An 18,234-nucleotide genomic window follows, 5' to 3' on the forward strand; every position below is an offset into this window, starting at 1 on the left:
ACCTACGTGATGTGCGTTTAACCAGCCCATTTTTTATTACTACAATTTCTGCTCTGCTATGTCAAGTTAAACTGAGGCAATTAGGTTTTCACCGGAAGTGGTACCCTTTCAGAATAAATACTATTAAAAAGCTATTTTTTACAACCATCTATCTGTGGTGGAATTTTTGTACCTGTTTAGATTCAAATGTACAGACATCATTATGTTTATTCACTGTTCTCTGATGTCAGTCAGATCTGAGTTCAGCCACTAGAGAAGCAAGGACAGCTTAGTGTGTCAAGGGTCTTCCCCTTTATCTGCAAGGTTGTTTGGTAGACTCAGTGTCTGCTCCAAATTGTCCTAGCCATCACAGACTAGTTTAGGTGGGTTAATATGACCCTGACATCAATAATGTCTTTTTCATATATAGCAAAGCAATGGGAGAGTCTGGCAGAATTGGCATCAGACGTGTTCTGTTACTCCATCTCTGCTCCGGAGTATTCTTGTATGTATATATTCTTGTATGTATAAACTTTCTTCAACTTACTGAGTCTCCTGAATCATTCTTGTGTGAAGTCAAGTTCTTAGTCATTTCCTCAACACTGTCATTATTTTTGTTTCAGAAAGTCACGATTACACAATTTCTGTTAAATGATAAAATAAGCAGTGAGTCAGGTGGAAATGTATTGAACTCATCTTAAACTTTACCATCTGCAGCATTAAAGGGGTGTTTGTTATGGAGGTATCGCTAAAAATAATCAAATCATATTATAGTCATAATTGTAAAATTAAACATGTTATTCTGAATATGAGGAGTTATCACCTTTTGGTAATTTAAGTATTTGTTTTTTCTTCTATTCTTCTTTTACGTTTAACAGCATAAAAGGCCTGTTCTTTTTCCGGGCCTGCAAACCATGTCAAAATGTTATGGAGACCCTGAAGTTCCAAAAAATACAAATTAAAATCTTGTGCGCACAAGTTAGAAGATAACTTGTTGGAACCAGATAAATATCTTGCGGCACAAGTTAATTGTAATGTGCGCATACGATATTATCCTCAGGGGATACAAAAAATGCATATATAAATTGCCCCCTCCCCCCAAAAAAAACCTGCAAGAAATATTACAATTTTTCTGAAGAGAAGACATGACAGTCATTATCAAGTCTAGTGTAGCTTGTAAATCTAATGTCTGTTAATTTTGTCAAATCCTTCAATTCAAAGTCCAAGGGCAAAACTGAAGGACAATAAATCATGTGATTTTCATTTCGTTCCTCCGTACTCTATCCCACCACACACCGAGGCCTTTTATTTTTAATTCGCAGATTTTATTTTGATAGTCTACGTCGGAAGGTGTTATTGTACGTCAGGTAACTTGTCTTGTAGCTCTCGTTGTTTGTTAGCTGTCAGTCTGCGGAGCGGAGCGATGCCAGCCATCTGACCGCGGGACAGAGGGAAACACTGGGCTTGTAAATGATCACTTGTCCTCTGGAATGAGGTCTGGGTGAGTACATTTAATGAGACATTAAACGAGCAGCCACACCGGAACCGTGAGCCTCACGTTTGATGGACTCACCGTGTTGTTTAAAGCGAACTGAAGGCAGGCAGGTGAGGGGCTGTGAATATGAATATAGCCTTTTCATCGATAACTATATTTGTAAAACTCAAAATATTCACTCTAGGATGCAATTTTTTTCACTCTAAACAGGCAAAAGACGGCTTTTAAAAACGTCCATGTTGTAGGAATAAGAGTCAAACCCATGAAATAACAACGGTATGGTGTGGGGTGTGACAGCTGAATGTATGAGCTTTAAATAAGACGCTCAGCTAGAGGCTGAAATACACCAGTAAATTAGCAATAATTCGCATTTTGGCTATTTTGATCCATTTCCCCCCCATGGGATCAGATATAGGTCAGCTCAGTCAAATACATGTATTTATATATAGCCTATACGTTTTTAGAATAAATAAATAAAATGAAGAATGTGTGTAGGCGGGAGAAGTCCGTACAGATGGTCTGATGTCGGTCGTGTAGTATGAGGAAGAGCAGAAATTGTACACTCAGTCGTAAGTCTATAATAAGCCTCAATCATCCTCTGCTCAGCCTGTAATCTGTTGAGAAGGGGAGGTGGGCTGGGCTTACAGGTTGACCTCACCTGTCACAGTGACGTCACGAAGGCCTGCAGGTGTAACATACAGTAGGATGTATTATTCTACTGTATGTTACACCTGCAGTGCTTTTAGAACAATCCCTTCTAATTTAATACATCCAAGTGGTTTTATGTCCCAAAACCAGATTTTAAAACCTACAATTTGATTTTATTATAAAATCAAACAATAATTATTTGTGTCTTAGGCTTTCAGTATTGTGTATTTTCTTGTTTTGCGTTACCAAAAACTCCTGCACACACTCGCTGTCTAAATTGCACAAATACTCTCTCTCTCTCTAAGCCAGCGAGTGATTTGTTATTATTTGTTTTTTTATTGTGCAAAATGAAAATATAAACTCTTATCATAACAATTTGTATGCTTATTGTAATAACTTACAATATATTTACCAAGGTTGATACAGGTTGACTCATCAATACTTTTTGATACCACATGTTTTTTTTAAAATGATACAAATCTCTGGCATTTTATTGATCAATAATATCAAAAGGTACCAAAGCTTAAAAAAGAGGTCAGATCTTCAGTCATATTTCTAAATAAAAGCTGACACAAGAGAAAGAGAGAGAGTACTGCCGAAATTGCGCAAACGTTGGCAACACATTTGTGCAATAAAGACAATGAGCAGACTGCTTGCTAATTTTGGTGATGAAAAACAAGAAAATACTTAATATTGGTTACCTATTGTTGTGGCATTGAAACAGGTATTAATATGTTGTACTCGTTATACATTAAGGAACCGCCCTGTTAAAGGTTTTTTACAGCCCTTTTTAATGTCTTCATCTGATTTCTTCTGCTTGTCTTAACCGTTTACAGAACCAGCCACGAGCAATAACAAGAGCCATGGTGACCAAGAAGATCCGGACGGAGTACATGAAGAAGTTCAGAGATCCCCGATGGGACACGTTCTCTAAATGCTACGAGGACTCCCTGAAGTACCGTCTAACCCGACGAGTGATTGAGCATTCCCACAAGCCCTGGTTCTGGGAGGGTTGGGACAGCGGCTCCGAATCCAGTGGACTGTCCACTCCAAGGCTGACCAGGAACAAAGTGGCCCCCCTGTCCCTTCCACCACCGACGTCGTCGGAGGGGAAGCTGAGGCAGGCCAGCCCTGCACCAAAAAAGCCCAGTGAGAGCGTGGATGCTGAGGAGGGGGTGAAGGAGGAGGCAGAGATAGACGCTGCATCACCTACAGGTGAGGAAACTGAAATCTAATCTGACAACTCTTATTGATAAAACTAAACGTTTATTTACTAATTTGACACCAGCTAGAAAAACTGATGAATCAAAAACAAAAAAATCTCATGAAACAAAAATCTCAGTCACGTCTGATCCAAACTTCTGCAATGCAAAGAGTTTCAGCTTTCTCTGTTGGAACCTGACCTGGACTTTGTGTCCAAAAAGAAAGACACACTCTTTTTCTGCCAGAATCTCTGATCACTGTAAATATTTTACGAAAATGTGAAAAGTTGAAAACGTATAAGGTTGTGTAGTTTAATAAGTAAATAAGTAAATATCACAATGAAGGATCAAAATCATGTTTGTGTGTGTGTGTGTACTTCCATCAGTCTGAAGTCAGCAGCATTAAGACTCTTCTCAACAACATGTATCTGCCTTGATTCAATTCACCAAGAATCAATCTTTTGAATGTTTTGAATCATAGTTTGAAAAATAAAACACTGAAAATCCCCTCAAAGGATCTCCAGAATAAAAACTTAACCTGTTTAAAACAGTCTAAAACTCCAAAAGATCGAGGTCAACCCAAGAGCCAGAAAGCAGGGGGTGATGACGTATAAACCACGTAACCGGAGCACGACCGGTTTGGTCTTCCTTCACGTAATGAAGCTGCGTCATTCTCCTTTCTGTTTGTATTTCTTTTCCACTCTTTTGTTTATACTGTGTCCAATTTAATCTAGAAAACATAACTGTATGTTTCTATCTCTCGCCGGAGTTTTTGTGTTTGAGAGTGAAAACACACTTTTTAGGCTGTCTCTCTGTGGGGTTGTCCGGTTTGCACTTGTCCTTCTGTTCCCTTCTGCTTTAGAAATATTTATTCTAATCAAAGGGAGATGTAGGTCTGGCAGCATGAAGGCCAGAGGCTGGAGCTAAAAATATATGTGGACTGAAGGTTCAGTGATCAGACCTGTTTAGACTCTGAGCTCAGATATAAAGGAACGATTGTGTCTCTAATGTTAACTTCAGTGCTGCAGTACACACAGGAGAGAGAGTCAGAGGAAGAGTGGATATAATATCTCTTTGCAGGTTAGATATATTGTGGTCCAGAAATCCTCCTTTATTGATGTTATTGCTATAAAAACAATTTCTTCGTGTTCATGATCCTTTTCAAACCCAGGAGTTTTGATGTTATAGTAAGATTGAGGTTCATTTTAGGATGTGATGTCTCTGCTGCATGTGCTCAATGAAAATTTCAGATTTCAGGTGCAGTTCTGTCGATGCAGTTTTCACCTGGAGCAACTTAGTTAAAGCAACTGTAAGGAATTTAAATTCAGTTAAGTTTAGCGACTGAACAAAGCAGTACATTTTTTTAATGTTTGCTTATTCCCGTGAATCAAGTTAGCAAAGTATTCTTTAACATTCTTTTCTTGAACATCTTTGTTTAGTGTTTTTTTTTCATAATAACAAAGAAACATTTTGTTTGTGAAGTTAAGTTATGACAGAGATGAACATTAAGAGACAATAAAATACAAGATTTCAGTGTTATGAACAAAAATAGAATAACAAACAGCTTATGAAAGGAAAACAAGTTGATCTGACCTCTCTGTCTGACATTAAATGATAAATAATGGCTCTTTAGGCAGCTGTACAGATGCTAAAAAATAAAATAATGTTTTGTTTTGTAGGTCATGAAAAGGAATAGTTATTAATGTCCATCTGTATCGTAACCAGTTAAAAACCAGATTCAGAAAACTTTATTTATCCCAGAAGGGCAATTCCGTTTCACAACCTACCGAGCAATTGGAAAACTCTGGTTGTGTTTCTCTGATCGATCTTTCCTCTGTGACTCTAACCTGCAGCGTGTCCGTTGTGTTTCTGTCTCAGTGTTAGAAGACGGCGTGAAAGAAGCCAGCGTGAATTCATTGGAGGCAGCTCCTCCCACCAGCGGACCCTCAGACGACACAGGGACGGACAACGGTCCTGCCGACACGCAGTCTTCTGACGGGGAGCCGGTAAACCCGCCACAGAGGCAACGTCATCGCCGCCGTACCCCTCGGTCCAAGCCCAGTCACCGTGACAGCTCCCATGACGACACACCGGCCGTCATCCACAAACCCCCAAGAGCCAAGAGCCAGCCCGCTATCAGCACCATCACCAAGGAGAACCGGAGACCGTCCAGCAGACTGGACTTGACCGAGAGACAGACGGAGGTCAGGAGGACACCGAATGATGTGAGTGATTTAAATCAACATAAATAACATTTATTATGATAAACAGCAATTAGCTCCGTATGAGCAGATAAAGGTGAGGATGGTATTCACGTCTTACATTTGGTCACATCACTGTTTCTGTTTTTATCAGTATTTCTGAAAGAAGCAAGTCCAAGCTGGATTCATGGACTTCTCATGTTGTTGTGTAGTTTCAGAAACTTTGAAACAGAAAGAAAGTGTCTCACTATGTTCACAGTCACACTAAATACTGAAAGCATGTAAATGATCCACACTCCTATCAGCTGAGAGCGGGAAAACAGAGTGGAGCAAAACCACTCGACTAAAAAATGGTCAAGTTTTTTATCCTCCTACATTTTTTGATTTTACACAGTAACACAAGTTTTACAGTGTAATATTTAGACATCCAGTCAACTACAGCCAAAACAACATGGCAGTAAAGATTTATCAATAGAAAAGATACGTGTAATCACTTTGGTACAATCCAAATGTTACAAAGTGAGTACATAAAGTACTGTCTTTACATAAACTGTATATCCCATGATAAACAGGTCATCTCAAAGACGTTGATGAATTTAACCTTTGACAAAACGTTTCATATTTCATTAACACAATGACTTTATGAAACGTTCCTTTATTTAGCTGTCAGTCAGGCTCCTGAACAAAGGGGCCTAAATAAACAATGTTATCAATAAGATATCACTCTTCAGACGTTGTCAAACACAATGTGCTTTTGTTCTTTGTCTTTTCTTCTAACTTCTTAAAAGTGATTATACCAAATATCATTTATCTGACAATGCAACAGTCCCCAACAAGTACACCTCTGTTTGAGCAGCATTCTAAAAAAACAAAACTGCAGTGATCAGCTCAACCTTTTAATACAAAGAAAACATAGCTGGGGTGCGCTGGTGGCGCAATGGTTAGGGCGTGCGTCCCATGTGTTGAGACTCTCATCTCAAGTGGTAGGCCCGGGTTCACTTCCACCCGTGGCCCCCCTCTGCATGTCATTCCCCGCTCTCTCTCCCTGGTTTCCAACTCTATCCACTGTCCTCTCTCTGCATTAAAGGCACGAAAAGCCCAAAATAAATCTTTAAAGAAAACATAGCAGTACACGTTGGAAAGCCTTCAGTAGGAGCCAGTGGAACTAGCTCTAGGAGCCATGGACAAGAAGACAGTAGAAGGTCAAATGTCCTCAACAGGTTTTGTGTTTTTTTTTTTTGTTACTTGACCAAAACAAAATACAGCAGACATCACCAGCCTCATCATTTCATGTTTTTGCAAGTCTCTTTATATACCTCTGTTCTTGTAAAGTGTTTGCATAATGTGATTGAAGAAAGCATTCAAAAAGAAAGAGTGCTGATGTCAAATGTAGAAATGAGGGGCTTCAGTTCAGAGTGCGTCTGAGCAGTTCTACCTGGATCACTGGACACCAGAGAAGTGAAGCTGAACACATCAATAATAAAACAGCGGTGTGCTTTACGGAAATGAGTCCTCACCTCTCTGGTTTCTCCTCTCAGAGCAACACGTCCGACGCCTGTGTCCAGACCCGCAGACAGTCCAACAAGCGGGGCTCAAACCAGGACCGCCGGCGGGCTCAATCAGCCGACCTGGAGAAGATGAGGCGGTCGCAGCTCGCGGTGGTGGATGACCGCTGGATGACGGAGTATATGCGTTGCTTCTCCGCCCGGCTGAGGTAGAATAAGGATCCTCCGCCCCATCAGACCCCTGAAAAAAAAAAAACATGTTTCCATACAGAGCAAATATCAGACAGATGAACAGGGGCTTGTTGAGCTGAAAAAAAAACAAGAAAAACTGCCAGTGTGGTTACAGTCCATCAAATGAAAACACCTGTTTGGTTTCATTATTAGTCTTCAGAGTGGCAGACAGATAAAGTCAAGAAGTGGGCGGAAAAATTCAGCTTAAACTTTGCAACAGAGAAGCATACAGTATTATGTTTCATAGAAGTTTACATTAATTCCCCTGAAATCTCACCTTCCATCCTTCTAACGTCACTAAACTCAAACATGTCTTTATTTTAGATAGCAGTCACTTTGAGCTTTCCATTAGCAGCTTCTAACCTCACTGCACTTTGAACTTTTGATGATTGGTTATCATGCAGAGAGTCTTGAATAGTGCTGTAATAATTGCCGTATTAAAGGGGTCACTGGGAGAGACAAACCTACAGAGACTGATCTGCTGCTTCTTTTGGCTTCATAGTGACCTTTATTTATTATTTATTTATTTATTTTACCTTTATTTTACCAGAATTGCTTGAGGTCAAATGACCTCTTTTTCGAGCAAGGCCTGGCCAAAATAATTCAATGTGATGCTTCACTTTCAACACTTTTTGAGCATGGCTTTAAAAGAAGACGTGAAAACCCATTTTACAGCTGCTCATCACCAAACAACAAACAGAAAAGCTGAAGATCAGTTTGTAAACATAGTGTAGCTTAAGACACCATGGAGGTTGTGAAACTACAATTGAGTGAATATTGGACTTCTTACCTGGTCTACACAGAAACAGTGAAAATAAATGATAGTGATAGTAAACTTTCCCCTCTTGTTTGCTGCCCTCAAGTGGCCAAATAAATCAGGTGAACAAGATCTTTTCCCCCAGCTCTTAAATGAAAGTCATCCAGACACAAAACAAACAGGACTGTAACTCAAACTTGATGACCTGAAATGAACCTGCCCACTTCTTGACTTTGCCCACTCAGCAGTCCTTCTTTGAAGATGTTCTTTATAATGATGGAACGAGACGACGGTATTCTTGTTGAGTCAGCTTTTCTCAGAGAATGACTGCTGTCCAGAGGAAACCAAACACCAACTCTGTCTTTTAAATAGAAACTTTCATTTAAAATCTCATTTATTTGCAGACTTTAATGTAACTGTATGTCCTCACTTTAGAAATGTACAACAGAAATAGTCCTGAAACCGCTGCTACTTCCCAGCTGACACATCGAAACCAAGCCTGAATTAAGACTGTTAAGAAAATAACTCATGTATGGGTGATGTCATACACTCTCTAAGTTATGTTATTATGATCAAACTTCATAGATTTAACTCTTTTTAAGATTTTATAACAAGAAAAAAAACCATCCAGATAAATATTTGAATGTATTTTAGTTTCTGAGCATGAAACATCTGCTGCTGGGCTTTATTTGGCCATTTCATCATTTTCTTTTTTCTTTCTCAAAAGGCAGCTGTGTTTCCATTTTATATCTCAAAGACAGCAGAAAGGACCAAACTGATGTATTTTTGATATTTGACTATTTTGGATGCAAAGATTTGACATTTAGATTAGAGTAATCAATAAAAAACAGAAGATTTATTAAAAAGAAACACTAGTATTTCAGATATTTTGAGAGTTAAATATATTTAAAGCTGTACTATATTGATAAGAAGCTCAGAGTTGAGTTTATTTTTGCAGCTTTGGAACTTTAAGATGCAGCTTCATGAATAAGAAATCACTTTAAAGGCTAACGGTGCTTTTCTCTATAAACGGCTGTGCTAACGTCTAAACTTTCTTTTAAGTATTAATTGTAATTTAAAGAAAAAAGATTTGGGCCTTAAGGCCGTCATCAACAGTGATCAGTGAACAGTGGATCAACTTCTTTTACAAGTCTGTCATTTCCAGATTCAACTGTTTGTTTTTATTTCTAATAAACTTCAATATTTCTCACATTTGTAAAAACATTATTATTTTAAATTGTTATGCTAAATAATAATCATGGTCTTTAACTGCTACTCATTTATAATAAAGAACAATTTTGTTTTTAATGAGTAAGTAAATAACAATTTTCTTCTTGACGAAAATCTTTAGAACCGCTCTTCATTCAGAAAATTAATTCAGAAATATTGTGGAATGGGGCGCTGGCGTTCATATCCGACCTGTTGCTACTTTCCTGCATGTCATTCCCCACTCTCTCTCTGTCACTGATTACTGACTCTATCCACTGTCCTATCTCGACAACAAAAGCCCAAATATAAATCTAAAAAACAAAAAAGAAATATTGTGGAATAACAGCCCACATGATATAAAGCATCATAAAAAACCCTCTCTGTTTGAGGTTTAACCTACCTTCACAGAGACAATGTTTACAACCAATAGAGAACACATTTTAATGTCTTCAAACATATGATTTATAACTCATCTGTTCTGCTCAATCAAACTGGCTCATTTATAAAATGTGATAAATATGGCTGAACATCTTTAATGAACATGGAAAGAATGAAAGTAAACAGTAATAGAGATGACAGATTGTGAAGCTGTAAGTAGGCCTTTATTATGACTTCAAATGAAACCAAAACGTTTTGAGAAATGACAGACTTAGAAAAGAAAGATTTTCATTTAAGACTCTGAAAGTAGTTTCAGTTTGGTGTTTACGTCCCCTGATGGGATTTAGTAAACTAAAGTTCATACGTCCATACATGTGAACATATTTCAGCTCCTTGTTACTCGTTAAATTGTTTCCATCCAGTTCACCTGACAGTCATAGTGAGGACTGAACGTTTGTGTTGTTTCACCAGTATTCTGATTGTTTGATGAAACTAAAGATTGCATACATGTGTTGATGATGTCATGGTGAATTAAACTGAGGGCTATTGTTATTATTACGTACATTTTCTGATTATACTGAACATCTGAATGATTTTAAACTCACTGAGAATGTTTCTTGATCTTCACACACCGGCTGAACCTCATCACTTACTCTTTTCTGTGTTCTTTGGATTTCACTCCACATATGTAGACATTTTGTTTTGTTACACGGTTCAGTCTAAAACAATGAAGTACTGTAATGATGAACACCTCATGCGTATCTGTAAGTGTTTACTTTAATATATTGTCTGACACGTTTGACTAAAACTGATGTTTTTAAAACCTTCTCTTAACATTTCAGGGTTTTTTTTCATCTGTAAGAATGTGACATATCTGCACAAATGATCCAAAAGATTTGAAATCCCTTTAGAAGTTAAAAAGAAGTCTTGATAGGAAATGTGTAAGAGAGACGTTGGTGTTTAACAGGGAAGACTCAAAAGAAGAGGTTCATATGTTGTCATGTTTTTGGAGGTTTTGTGCTGTGTTTTGAATTATTCAGATGCCTCATGAGAACAGTTTTAAGAGTTGAAACGTGCAGACAATCACATGAATATATTGTTACTGAGTAGAAAACCCCATATTTAAAAATAGAAGCTATGACGTGAGGAGTTCGTGAAATGCTCAGTTGAAGGTGATTTATATTTTCTTGCTGTGGCTCTTTAATGACAGAATGTGATATTAAAAAAAAAAAAGATGCATTGTATGTTCTGAATATTTAATCAGATTTTATTCCTTAACCAGGCTTGTTTACAACATTTTTGCTCACTGTATTTGTATTTGAAAACATGCACAACTTCTCTATTTTCTTCCACTTTGCTGTGAATAAATCATACTTGAATAAAAGTCTATTTGAATGGTTTATATTTGTCCTGACATTATTTAAATGAGGCTAAGAGACATAGTTACAGTGTTTAGGGGTCTTAATATGAGAGGTGCAGTAGTTCTTTAGTTGCTTGAAAAGGCTTTGTTTGTGTTCCGTTTATTAGATTGATAATAATAATTCATAATATGGGATACTTGTCAGATGCCTGACTCAGAAAACTGTAATAATCTAGTTTTAATTTGATTAGTTTTTTAAACACTAACCTTGATGACAGACTATGACTTTGTTACATAAATCAGTCTTTACTTATAGAGCACCATTTCATAACAAATGTTCTCATTGGTTGTTGTGAACATCCAGTAATAACTACCATCATAGAGCAGAGGGGTCTTGAGTTGCCCACTGTCTTATGTCTTTGTGAATTTCTTCCCTTAGCATCTTTTTATTCATTTGTTTAGAATAAAATAAAGGGTTCTTTATCTTGATGCACTGTGTTGTTTTCTGATTTAAATTCTCAATGTTTTGACTTTGACAATTAAAGAATTAAAAAATAATAAATAGAGACAGACTGCAGGTTGGAAGTGATACAGCAGCAGCATGTGTGTTTATCATAAAGCAATCAAAGATTCTGTTTTGTTTTAGTAACAACAATAAGAGAAAGGAATCTGATAAAAGATCTGTAAAGGTTTTTTATTTACAGCATAGAAATGTTAATGTTTCAAACCCTAACTGAAACAAAAACTGTAATTCATAACTGACATCTTCAAACACTCAAAAACTCAGAATCAGTTTGAGGAAAAATAAAAATCCTTTCTCTTAAAAATTCTGTACAGATTCTCAGCAAAAACGAGAATTTAAAAAAATCTAACCATAGAAAAAAAGGTTGAGTTCACTTAAAAATAATGTTGATAAATATTGTGTTATCATGAGGGGAGTCCTGCAGCGAGGATGCTGCCCAGCAGAGTTTGATCCTTCAGAGCATTTTCCACATCCTTCTCCTCGATTTTCAGGAACACCTGAAGGGAAAAACAAACATTCATGTCTCAGATTAATACAGTCTCAAATCTGTAGACTACACATTTAAAAAAAAGACATCAACTAAAATCCTTCATTTAGAATCAACAATGACTGAATGTTTGTGAGGCTCGGAATAGCCGCAAATTATTGATGTCTTCTTTTGGGTAATGGAAGGGTTACAGCTGTTTGATTAAATAGAGATTCTTCAAGCTTCAGATTTATGAACATATAAACGCTTTGTAGTGTACCTTGGTGAGACGAGCCTCTTTGGCTTTCTTCAGAGCGAAGATTCCTCTACTCTCCAGCAGACTGCACAGAGACAAACACTCGCCCTGACCCACCGCAGACACCTGCCGCCGAGCGCACAGACGACTGTACACCTCGTGGAGCTGAAACACCAACAGAAAATCAGTTGTTAGACGCAAGAAAAACACAGGTCATAATGCAGCGCCACCTGCTGGACATATGAAACCGGTGCAAGTTTCAAAAAGGACCAACATGTTTAAACTCTGAATGCACCTGCAGCCCCACAGTAACTTCTGATATTTACTAATAGAAGCAGCAGCTTTTGTTCTTGGACACTGGTGTTATGTCATAGGGTTGTTACGATACCAGAATTTTAAATTTCTATAGAGCTTAGTAAAAAAAATGTTTTTTTTTAAATATCTGTTTAACTGCTACAGGCAACAAAAAAAAAAAATCAACTGGAGACACTCAAAGCTAATCTTAATTTGGACTCCAAGCTCCAGCACCACCTAAATCCAGCTCATCAATTTCATGGTGAATCAAACCTCAAAACATCCAGTCTAAAGGACTCAAGACAATAAGACTTTTTCCCCACAGGAGATCAGTGTTTTCACTTCTTCATTAGAAAAGCAACAGATTCACTATCTCACCTTTCCAAGGACGATTTCCTTGCTCTTTCCGTTGCGTACGATCAGCAGTAGGCAGCACACCAAAAGTTTCTGCTGCAGGGGGAAACTCTCCCCATCTGAGCCGCTACACTGAGACGCCATCCGGTCCCCGTACACCTCTGAAAGCACCCGCGCCACCTGAGGGAGGCTGACCCGCGATGCTGCACGCGCAGAGGGACAGAGTGATGGAGTTAGTCATATTAGTGAATCAGAAACAGATTCTAAAAATGTGTTTATACTGGAACTCAGAAGACTTGAGCGACCCTCACCTTTATTTTCAGACTTTTGATCTGATCCTTTCTTTCTCTCGTCTGACTCCACAGCCTCAACAGCTCTCCTGGTAATGAAGACAGACAATCAATCAATCAATCAAGATCAAATCTAATATCTGGTGAGGGGAGCTCAGACAGACCCCCTCAATAATGTTTGAGCGGTGTTAAGATAAAAATAAATCAAATAAGGATTTGTTTTGTGACAAAAACTGAGCCTAGCTGACAGATATGTTGTGATATATCTCAATATAAACAATTTCTTACACCATAGGTTGAGTTTAAAACAACGATTACCAGTTAAGGGTGAAAAGTAGCAACAGGAGAAATTATTTGTGCTTTCAAACCAACGAGAAGAAGAACAGAGGCAGAATAAAAAAAGGCAGGAACAGTTTCATACCTGCAGATGTCCAGAGCTTTCCTGGCGTCTCCTGACACTGCCGACACCTTCCTGGCACAAAACTGAACCGCGGAGGCGTCCAGGATCCCTTCAGCAGACGCCTAAGAGGTGAAAAACACAACAACGTATGAACAAATTGAACTGAAGATCACAAGATAAGGATCAGAAATAAGGGCAATAAAGCATGCTGTGCTTACCTGTGCAAGTCTGTCCTGTACGATGGCAGCGAGCTCTTGTCGGCTGTAGGGAGGGAAGTGTAACAGCAGGGGGCGGCAGTGAGGACGAGCCTGCAGCCTGGGCAGGATGCGGTCAGTCAGGTCAAGAGCATTGGCGATACCTGCAAAAAAAGAGAGAAGAAAACTCAGCTTAAGAAGTTGTTTAGTGTACTTTAAAGTCTTTAATAAGAGTACTGCTGCCTTTATAAACTGTTTGATTCTTTTTTTAGTCTCTTTTGTTTTACAAATGACCTTTACTGTTGTTAAGAGCAATGACACATGTCATGTTTCTGTCCATGTCAAAGTGTTAACACTCCACTAATACAGGCGACATCCTTACCGACAAGACAGAGGCGAGACTTGGGCAAGTATGGCCACTCAAAGATGGTGTAGAGGACATCCTGAGCTTTACTGTCCAGCTGATCCATCTCATCCAGAACCAGCAGCCTGGAGACAGAACAAAGAGCCGGTCAGAATCTCTTTAGTTATGATCTTTCAGAGCGTGAACAGGTTTTTTTTAACCAGATAGAAGATAGATAAACATGTTTTAAATAATGATTGAATTATGAATTTAGTTTTATAGTTGTGTACCAGAACATTTTTCATATTTAAATTACATCTAATATATAATCACTTGATATACATAATGTAATGTATCCAAGTGACTGTTGACAAATCATTTAAAGATGCACAAAGGTAAACATTCACAAACAATCATGGAGGTCAACTAAAACTCAGGTCAATAAACCACTCTTCAATGAGCAGATCATTCTCTCATTAGGCTGCATCATAGTTCAGATTGGATTCTGAGTCACTCACACAGCAGGTCCAGGGGCCGTCAGGAACCTCTGCACTCCGTTCTGCCCGCCTGGAGCTTTCAGTTTTTCGGACAGGAGACGGAAAATGGCGTGGGAGCTCCTCAGAGTCATACAGTTCACCACCACGGTCTGTACCGACGACAGCTCTGCCTGATGGGACAGAAAAAGTACTTAGAAGTCTATAAAGTCCGTCTTGGTGTGACCAGTTGCACTGTTTTTTAAAATCTCTTATTCAAGTTATCAAATCTTAAAGAAACGTAAGCTTCCAAATAAAAGGAGGGGACTAACGTCATCAGTAAGCATCAAAAGGAGTGACAAAGTAAAGTCTGCACTATGTTTGCCCAAAGAATTGAATTCCCTCACAGTAAAACTTGTTCCCACACTCACGGAGCTGTACATCTGTTAAAATACCTTCATCTCATGCAGCACACAGTTGAGACAGGCCGTCTTGCCGGTGCCCGGAGCTCCTGAGATGTAGATACTGCCTGGGAGACGTTGCAGGACCTTCTCCTCCAGGAAGGTTTTAATGGATGCCTGCTCCACCTCCCTGGACAGGAGACGCTCTGGTACAGCGGTGTGGAGTGCTTGCTTCACATCCAGAAACTTGGACTCTAAAGAAGGAAAACGTGGAGGAGGGAAGGATCCTTTGAGTTCTAAGTTCAGACTTACTTTATTATATTATATACTAGAATAAACTTCAGAAAAGGTGAAGAATGTTGATCACAGCTGCTCAGAGCAAACAGACATTTGTTTTACAGCCAAATCATTTGTAAGTGAAACTCACTTTCAGCGAACAGCCGAGCAACGGGTGGCCTCTTAACGGAGTTTAGTAGTGTTGGACTTCTAGTAGGTGTTTCCTGTCGCATCGGTGATGACTTGGCGGCAGGTGATATCGGCTGCAGAGGCGAGGGATGTAGCAGCCGTCGACGAGCAGAGACCGGCGAGTTCTCATCAAGGCCCAGCTTCCGGGGCGAGGCCAGAGTCAGCTTGGATTGCTTTGGGGGTGAACCCGACAGAGCGGGGCCGAGGTTACAGTCGTTATCATAACCTTGAGAAGAATTAAAATGTTAAGTTTCAGACAGTTTGTTGTAATTGTATACATTTTTTATTTTTGCATTTCAGATGTTATGAGTGTTTCATTGCATAGCATCATGAGGAACTATTTGCATTTCCCTGCCCATCTGTATGAACATTTCTCTCACCTGAGCGTTTCCTTGGGCTCAGTGGAAGCCGTGTCTTGAGGCTGGGAGACACGGGTGTAGGTGACGGCTGGGCAGCGGCACGTCTCGGCGATAGCAAGGCGTGCTGGCCGACATGCTGTTTTGGGGAGAGCGGTCCAATGCGGGTCAAGGTTGAGGAAAGGTTTTTGGAAGGTGATGGGGCAGGAGATCTGTCCACCTTCGAGCGAGAGGAAGCTCTGCAGGATTTGCGGCGGGGGAATGTCAGCATGGGTTGAGACTGATCCTTAGAGCGCGTGCTCGGCATCTTGACTTTTAATCTGAAGGAAAAAGGAGAAATGACCCATTAGATGTCTGGAGGAGGACTGTGTTAACGTTAGAGTGTATACTCCTTTATTTGAGCTGTCCTGCCTTTATCCCTAACTAAATGATACAAAATATATTGATATTTAGGATAAGGGGATCATATTTGCTTAAACATACTTTTAGAAGCAGTATTTTTGATTTTCTCAAGTTGTCTGGGAAGAAAACACATCAACATCAGACAACGACTTCTTTCGTATTCTTAATTTTTGAACCGACAAAATTAACCTAAAATATGATAATCCTTTATTTATCCCACAATGGGGAAATTTACATTGTTACAGCAGCAAACAGCAAAGATTGCAAACAAAAAGTGAACACAGAACAATTTAATTAGAAAATATAAACAATTAAGAATGTACAAAAAAAATAGATACTAAAAAATAGATTTAAAAAATGAAAAATAGATCAGCTATTTGACAAAAGTGTAGTCCGTAATATTCAGTGTAACACAGACATACACACAGTGCACATAAAGTGTAACATGTTATTGCACAAAGTGGATGGTTAAGCATAATAAAACCTCCTAAAGAATTCAATCATGCATAAGAACAATGACTTCCTGGTTACACATAATTTTACAGGCAGATTACAAACCGCGGATTACAATACTGTTCCAGTAAGCATATTGTTGCTCAAGCACTTGAAACTTCATTTTAAATCGATTGAATCTGAAGCAAAAAACATTTTCTAATCGAAAAAAACATAGTTTGTAGTAGGTTTTTATAGTTTTACAGTAAGTAGCCAGCAGGGCAAACAACAGTGTGTTTAGTAAATGGCGCCAAGTTAACAAGGCTCCAAACAGAGGTGTCTTGATTAAAAACACAGACGTAATACTAACATCAAAACGCAGGTAGTTTATCTTAAAAGACATCATTAACAAACACACGGATTATTTAGAAGTAATTAAGGCAATACATAACGTGAAAAAGGGCATATCTTTGTATTTTACGCGAAAAACTCGCTTAATTGTTACTATTTTAAATTACGTAGAACACATTTTTGACGTTTTTGTGTTCAAATTAACAAATAAGTTAAGACTTTACCTTTATTCAAAGATGAAAGAAGTCTCCTCAACTCAGAGTAGAGTATTTTCTCTTATCTTCGGATTCTCCTGTAGTCTCTCTTCCTTCTTCCAACTTAAACTGAGCTCAAACTTGCGCCAAATGTCCTCCTCCACCTTCTGGATCAGCTGTGTGACCCGTCACTGCTCACTGATTGGTCTGTTCCGGCACATGGCAACAGTCTCGTCGATGCTCATTGGCGGCCGTCATAGAAGGCTATTGCGTCAGTGTAAAAAGCCGGCAGCAGAACTATGGCGGGAGTTTAAATAGAATGCTGTTTTGGCGGAATTTTATTTTCCCGGGAAATTCATTGTTGTCTTGTTATATCAGTGTGTTTCGTGGCAATGATTTGGTACATAACTCCTGTGAACATAACACCGAGTTGTTTTACTGGTTCCAAGCGATTGATTCTTTGTTTTGACTATATTGTTCGCATAAACACGACCCTGTAAATGTTTATCCTACACTTTCTCAGCCAACTAAGTGTTAACAAGATTTTTTTCTTGCTTTAGGAAACATTTTAACAACTGGTTTTTACGCTTTTTCATCACAGTGCCTGTAAGGTATTATGATTTTGTTCCTTTCTTGTGATCAAACCCTTGCTATACATAAAATGTACAAACTCTGGAGTCAAAGCAAGGACAAGGAGAGTGCAGTTGTCTGGGGCAAACACATGCAAAACATTCCCTTTTAGGGGGGGCGGGGGGTTGCTTTTACCTCTCCATTGCACCTGTTGTCTCTTTCATTTGAACTAAAGCAGGTGAAATTGATTCACAATCACATATGCTCCCTAAATAGACAGATTGATATCCCTGAAGTTTAACTGGCTTGAGGTTATACTTTGATGATGAAGTGTTTAACCTTTTTCTCTGAGTGTTGTAGCTGTCTAAGGACACTGAACGAAAAAATAAATTAAGTAACATTCATTTGGCTTCACCAAAACAACACTCTTTCAACACTGCTTATTTTAGCAGGTTTACTTTCTGTATGTACATTTATCTGTATGTTTCAATTGATCATACAACCA

The 18,234-nt window shown here is 38.7% G+C and overlaps 2 protein-coding genes across 2 annotated transcripts; one reads left to right on the plus strand and one right to left on the minus strand.

The window, feature by feature from the left end:
• The first annotated feature begins 1,350 nt into the window (after window positions 1-1,350).
• ccsapa (centriole, cilia and spindle-associated protein a) lies at window positions 1,351-11,005 on the plus strand. Its single transcript, XM_020639658.2, has 4 exons — window positions 1,351-1,480; window positions 2,959-3,337; window positions 5,203-5,549; window positions 7,064-11,005. Exons 2-4 carry the CDS (start codon window positions 2,986-2,988, stop codon window positions 7,241-7,243), a joined length of 879 nt encoding a protein of 292 aa, XP_020495314.1. The 5' UTR covers window positions 1,351-1,480; window positions 2,959-2,985; the 3' UTR covers window positions 7,244-11,005.
• A 635-nt stretch (window positions 11,006-11,640) lies between these two features.
• cdc6 (cell division cycle 6 homolog (S. cerevisiae)) lies at window positions 11,641-17,337 on the minus strand. Its single transcript, XM_020639641.3, has 12 exons — window positions 17,190-17,337; window positions 15,805-16,100; window positions 15,387-15,650; window positions 15,014-15,213; window positions 14,604-14,752; window positions 14,125-14,231; window positions 13,767-13,906; window positions 13,570-13,670; window positions 13,170-13,237; window positions 12,883-13,061; window positions 12,235-12,375; window positions 11,641-11,985 (listed from the first exon to the last, which is right to left on the minus strand). The coding sequence occupies exons 2-12, from the start codon at window positions 16,085-16,087 to the stop codon at window positions 11,893-11,895; spliced, it is 1,725 nt and encodes a 574-aa protein (XP_020495297.2). The 5' UTR covers window positions 16,088-16,100; window positions 17,190-17,337; the 3' UTR covers window positions 11,641-11,892.
• Between the last annotated feature and the right edge of the window lie 897 nt (window positions 17,338-18,234).

Source organism: Labrus bergylta, chromosome 1, assembly GCF_963930695.1.
Source record: "Labrus bergylta chromosome 1, fLabBer1.1, whole genome shotgun sequence".
Taxonomy (NCBI): Eukaryota; Metazoa; Chordata; class Actinopteri; order Labriformes; family Labridae; genus Labrus; species Labrus bergylta.